The sequence below is a fragment of the Teleopsis dalmanni genome, chromosome 2 (assembly GCF_002237135.1).
Source record: "Teleopsis dalmanni isolate 2A chromosome 2, ASM223713v2, whole genome shotgun sequence".
NCBI classification, from domain to species: domain Eukaryota; kingdom Metazoa; phylum Arthropoda; class Insecta; order Diptera; family Diopsidae; genus Teleopsis; species Teleopsis dalmanni.
In genome coordinates, this window is record NC_051847.1 from 109,036,201 (window position 1) to 109,042,455 (window position 6,255).

Sequence of the window (6,255 nt, forward strand, 5' to 3'; positions counted from 1 at the left end):
GGATAGTGTTGTTTCAATTAAGTAGAAGTAAGCAGGTAGGCTGTATTAGACTACGATTACTATGTTATATTTTGTAACAAATTATTTAATGTCTCAATAGTTTTTTCAAAATAAAGGTCTAGGGAAAAAATAAATTTAGTTTTTAAGATTTGATCCACTTATTGTTAGTTTCTAAATGAAAGATTCAATAAATAATTTATAAAAAAAACTTTAATTTTAATGACGATTAATTATCTAGCCGTCTTAACAAAACATATATATATGTACTTTTTTAATACTCAGGATTGTAAAAATGTAATTAATAGCAAAATCCACAATAAGTACAACCGAATAAAGTTACTTACACACTGTCTTTATACAAAATTTGCAGAAATTATAAATTCATAATTAATTAAATTTCATAATTGGGGTAGAAATGTTCTTCAATTAATAAACTGTAATAATAATTTACAAGAAAAAATATTGCTTGAAAAGCTATTTTGTTTTATACAACAGTAGTTAACATTTAAGTTTGTAGAAAAAACCTTGCGGATAAAATAAATAAATAAAACATTATACATATTAAATTTATTATAATAATAATTTTATTACAATAATAATTTTATTATAATAATAATTTTATTATAATTATGATTTTATTATAATAACAATTTTATTAAAATATTTTCGAAAAACTGTTTAACCCGTGTGGATAAAATAAATAAACAAAAATTTAAATTTATTCCTTGTCAGCAAAATCAATGCTTTGAAGAATTTCTATAAGTTTATAATGTTTTACGTTGTCAAACACTTTTTCATAATCGATAAAACAGAGGAAAACGTCTTTGGGAACGTGTTTGCAGTTTTGAATTAAAACTTTAATGCAGAATAGTGCTTCCTGAGTTCTAAGTCCTTCTTTAAAACCAAATTCCGATTTTATTTACTTCCTTTTTAAATATTCTTTATCTTTAGATATTTTATTTTGATTTTAGACTCGTGGCGCACGAGGCTTTCAAGCACAAAAGCGATTTTTTGTTGATTCTTCACTGTTTGAAAACAGTGATGGACAATTAATTTATTTGTTGATTCTTCGTTTGACTAGCAGCGCGTGCGGACACCATAAAGTATTATGATAAATTATTAGTAATAATAAAAGTGAATCTGAGTTAATATTAAAAGAATTGTTTTAATTCGTTTAATGAATTATCTCTATAAGTCTGTAGTTACTATATTTTTGCATTTTTCTTCTTATGCAGTAAAATTGATTACGTTGAATTTTCTTAATTATTAGGAGAGATGTTTATTCAATGTTTTCTACAGTTCGAGCAGCGATGATATAATTGTAGAAATTAGTTTAATACACACAGATTTTATCATCGATTATATTTATGGAAACATTACTGAAACCCATAATACTTAACAAATATTAAAATTCACCATTTTAGCTTAAAAAATTATAAGCTTACAATAGTTATCATATAATTGTAACTGACAGTGAAAGTATTATAATGCTAGAATTGAATTCACTAATTCATTATATATTGGCTTATCACCACATTAATAAATTTGATACTAAGAATACATCTTACTATCATTTACTGCTGAACAGAATTTGCAATCTTTATTATTAGTACATCACAAAGACAAATTTTGAATAAAGTAGGTATTTATTTCCCAAAACTAGTATTCAGGCATGGTCTATTACATGTTGCTGCCAGTAGAGTTCGTACATTTAATGGTCTTCGTTTGTACATACACATAGCCAATAAACTCTGCGTACACCTTACGAATTTTGATATGTGATAAAGAAACACAACATAAATAAATATTTTTAATTAAAATTTTTACATATATTTTTTCTTTGAATTATTAAGTTTAAATAGCAAAAGACAAAAATTGTATTCGACTATTCATTCCAGAGATAACGGGATAAAAGTGTGCCTGCATGTAAAAATAGGCCCCATAAAATCTGCGTACAGTTATAAAAAAACTGATAAAATCGATAGAAATAATAAAAATAAGGTTAAATTTAATACTTTGTTGGGTAACCACGCTGTTTTAGAACTTCACTTAACCTATTTGGCATGGAATTAACCAACTTCTGAGTTTCTTCAGCAGTAATTTTCGCCCATTCTGCTTGCATTGTATTCCGCAAAGCCTCTTTACTTGTTATTACATGCTGACGAATTCTTTTTTCCAATAAATCCCAAAGATTCTCAATGGGATTGAGCTTAGGTTATTGTTGAGGCGTTTTATTTTAAGCTGTCTTGGAACGCTGTACAAAAGCCAAAGTTTAACAATCCCCGCTGTGTGTTTTATGTCATTGTCCTGTTGGAACCAAAATGACGTGGATAAACCCAAATTATCTGCACATTGTTTCCAATTTCTTTTTAAAATGTTTAAATAACCCCATTTATTCATTGTCAGTTCTATAAATTTCAACTGACCTGCACCATCAGCCACCATGCACCCCCATATAATAACTCGTGTTTGACTGTACCAACAAGATTTTGTTTCTCTAACGCTGCTCCTGATTTCCGCCACACAATTTGGCGACCTTTTATATCAAAGATGCAGAACTTGCTTTCGTCTGAAAATATCACTTGTTTCCAGAACTCTGGAAGTTTATTTATGTATTTGTTTGCAAATTCAATGCATTTCAACGCATATTTTGTCTGTTTACAAGTGAAATATACGGTTTCTTTCTAGCGACTCTACCACGATATTCAGCTTTATGTAATACTTTCCTAGCAGTATCCGCACAAATACTTTTTTTAAATGATTGTGTTATATATTTCACAATTTTCAAAGAAGAAATGAAAGAGTTCATCTTTATTATATGGACTATTTTTCGCTCTTCTCGGACTGAGAAAACTTTTGAACGCCCAGGACGCGGTTTAGATATTAAAATTCCGGTTTTTTTTGAAGTTGTCCACTACGCGCTGGATTGATGAATGCGTTCTTCCAATAGTTTTACCAATTTTTCGGAAACTTTTTCCATCTTTCCATCGTTTAATAATTATTTTTCTTTCGTAAACACTAATTTCTTTTCCCCTTGATTTCATACTTTAAAATAGTTACTATTTAAAAATTAATTGATCACAGAGATCGCTAAATGTTCAATTCAAATGTTAAATAATACCAAATGAGCAAAAATAAGAACAATTTGCTTAAGAAATAACGGTAGTTTCTAAACAAACAAATTGTACGCAGACTTCATGGGGCCTATTTTTACATACAAGCACACTTTTATCCCGTTATCTCTGGAATGAATAGTCGAATACAATTTTTGTCTTTTGCTATTTAAACTTAATAATTCAAAGAATAAATATATGTAAAAATTTTAATTAAAAATATTTATTTATGTTGTGTTTCTTTATTACATATCAAAATTCGTAAGGTGTACGCAGAGTTTATTGGCTATGTGTATGTCTCCGGGACAGGCATATTTATTGAATATAAAACGCGTATTTACTTTCTTTAAATCATATAAAAAAAAACTCAGAAAACAAAAAAAAGCAGAATGAAATAGTAAAAAAATTTACAAGTTTTTAAATAATTTCAAAACAAAAATTGGCTACAGTTACGCAACTGCACCCTAGACTAAAGTCGAGTTTGAAGCGAAGGGCGACCCCAGTCTGCGTAATTTTGAATACTGAAGTAAAAATTGATGTACTTAGCTAGCAATAAATGAGATACAGATAAAATTAAATTTTTTTAAACAATTTCCAAAAAATTGTGGGTACCTCACATGTTTACCAAAATATATTGCCGAATTTGTCGGATATGTTTGAAACAAATATTTTACTATACATATTTTATATAATTTAATGTATAAATCTTTCCTATAGTTTCAGTTGCAATAAGTCTGTAAAAAAAACATTATTCGCCCATATCTCGAAAATTGCACTGTAGATTTCGTTTTTGTTACTATATTCGGACTAAACGAGCCTTTAGCAAAACCTTAAATAAAACAAGAATATACCTTTCAAAGCCTTGATCAAAATGCTGAAATCTTCATCTGGAGTCCAACTTGTACTTGATATTAATATAGCCATACGCTGCTTTTTGTATACAACCTTACCATTAACTTGCTTCTGAGTAAATGCCGTTGATTCAATAACTCCACATTCTTTAAGGTCAGAATAACATTTAGGAAGGAACTGCGGATAATCCTTTGATAGCTTCATAAATATTTCATGTTTCCTACATAAATCAATGGAGTGAAATCGAGCTGAAGGTCGATCATATAGTACTGTTATATCTCTGTGAAAGAATTTAAATGTATTAAAACTAATGAAACCAGAACATTGGCAAAAATCTTTGATTTATGAACAAATACAACATATGATTTCTGTAATGAATGTGCATAGTTAATAAACCGATTTACCTAATGTTCCAATTTTTCTGTAAATCGCACTTCATAGCCTTTGTTACACAAATGTTAGCATTCGCTTTTTGACCACAAAATCTTTCAATCCGCTTTGCTATCCCACACAAAAAACTTTTTTCACCAGCTGACAATCCTAATATAGTATAAGTGTAATTATGCCAATCGATGACTAACTTGGAACGTGTAACAGCAGAATATATATAACAAACTAACAACGCAGGCACGCACGGAGGATTCTGCACAAGTAAGAAATCTGGGCGTCTGATAGACATTAATGCAATTAATAAACTTATAGTTTGCCAAATTGCTTTAAAAAATAGTTTCAAAATTGGTATTAGATTCGTTATTGGGACTGGCGAAAGTTCATGTATTTTACATTTCGGATATCCTCTTCTAATAGCATATAGAGGGTTTGTTTCAACATAACCGATAACATCAACATTAAAATTTTCCTCTAATAAACTTAAACAATGATACTCCATTCTAGGGCTCCGACCAATATCACCTAAAACTACAACGGCAGCATTGCCTCGACACTGCGTACTTGCCATAATACCGGAATTTAAAACTTCACACCCGCAGTATGATTAGGAAACTGAAATGGTCATGCAAACAAAATAATTTCGATTAACTTTTAGATAGCAACGTTACTACAACAAAGAATACCTTACAAGAACGGCAACTCCATTGCAAACTAGTAGTGCCAAAAATGTAATTATCCGTTACTTTGTATTCGTTACTCAAAAAATACCTGAGTAACGAATACAAACTTTTTATTGTATTCGTTACTTTTAAGCGTTTTACCAATGAGTAGTATTTGTTATAACTACTCTTTCGAGTACTTGGTAACGATTACTTTTAAGTAATGTTTTTGCGGTATAATAATAACTACTTTATTTTGAACAAAATTTTTGTTCGCTATCAAATTCATTAAAAATGTTCAAAAATATTAATATAAAAAAATGAAATTTGGATTCATTTGAAACTAGTAGGAGATGATAAGCTAAACGCAAACTATGCGGATCAAACAATTCATTTATATAATTATTTTAATTTATTAAATCTATAGTTTATTATAATTAATATATATGCTTTTAAAAATTCCTTTTATTGCCGAAAAAAAGCATTTAAGCTTCAGTAACGGAAGCACAGTAACGAAAATGCGGTAACGAAAGCGGATTAACGAATACTGAGTAACGAATACATACTCGAAAAGTAACGGGTAGTTACAAACACGTAAAAGTAACGAAGTTTGGCACCACTATTGCAAATTAAAATTGTGTTGTCGAAAAACAATAACAATAAAATGTTTTAATAATGCATTTACTCTGGCCTCAACAAATGGCTCCACCTATCCAAGGGAACCTCTTTAAAAAGTGACTTCGTAGTAAAATTACATTGAGCTCTTGAGTTTTTCCGAAACTTTACTAATTTGAATTGTGAATTCATTTGGCCTGTACCAAAAAAAATGTTGAATGAAGGTCAAATATGCCTTCAAACCTTTCAATGTAAACTGAAAACTAATTATTAGCTTCGATTAATTTATTTTTGGAAAGTAGAAGTTCCAAAAAGAGGTGCATCGTTTTCAAGGATATGCAACCCAAATTTGAAACACATTTGTTCACCTGCAAAATGCCATAAAAACCTTTTATTTAGGGTATGTTCAATGTATTCATTTGTATTTGTAATATATTTAGAACTCATTCTTACCCCGTTGGAACTCTTTTAAGCAATGAGATCCAATGGATCTCATTTGCGCTTGTGATTATGGGTGCATTTTTTATTTTTGACCAAAAAAAATCCATCTGAGGCCAGTGTAAGGCCATATAACACACGTTTTATGTATGATTATCAAAAAATTTACCTCGAGTTACAAAAGTGGC

At 29.4% G+C, this 6,255-nt stretch overlaps 1 protein-coding gene across 2 annotated transcripts; it reads right to left on the minus strand.

Moving 5' to 3' along the window:
- Nucleotides 1-695: 695 nt before the first annotated feature.
- LOC119681891 (chitobiosyldiphosphodolichol beta-mannosyltransferase-like) lies at nt 696-5,084 on the minus strand. 2 transcript variants are annotated; one of them, XM_038095195.1, is made up of 4 exons: nt 5,039-5,084; nt 4,370-4,967; nt 3,965-4,245; nt 696-1,077 (listed from the first exon to the last, which is right to left on the minus strand). In XM_038095195.1, the coding sequence occupies exons 2-4, from the start codon at nt 4,921-4,923 to the stop codon at nt 1,055-1,057; spliced, it is 858 nt and encodes a 285-aa protein (XP_037951123.1). In that variant the 5' UTR covers nt 4,924-4,967; nt 5,039-5,084; the 3' UTR covers nt 696-1,054. The 2 variants fall into 2 exon arrangements, with proteins under 2 accessions (XP_037951123.1, XP_037951122.1); XM_038095194.1 differs by lacking the exon at nt 696-1,077 and having other exon boundaries at nt 3,517-4,245.
- Nucleotides 5,085-6,255: the final 1,171 nt, after the last annotated feature.

Excerpts from the sequence above, each read along its gene's own strand:
- LOC119681891 (XM_038095194.1), bottom strand. The coding sequence starts at position 4,923 with ATGGCAAGTACGCAGTGTCGAGGCAATGCTGCCGTTGTAGTTTTAGGT. Across the intron at positions 4,246-4,369 it reads CAGAAAAATTGGAACATTAG|AGATATAACAGTACTATATG; the intron begins GTAAATCGGTTT and ends ATTCTTTCACAG.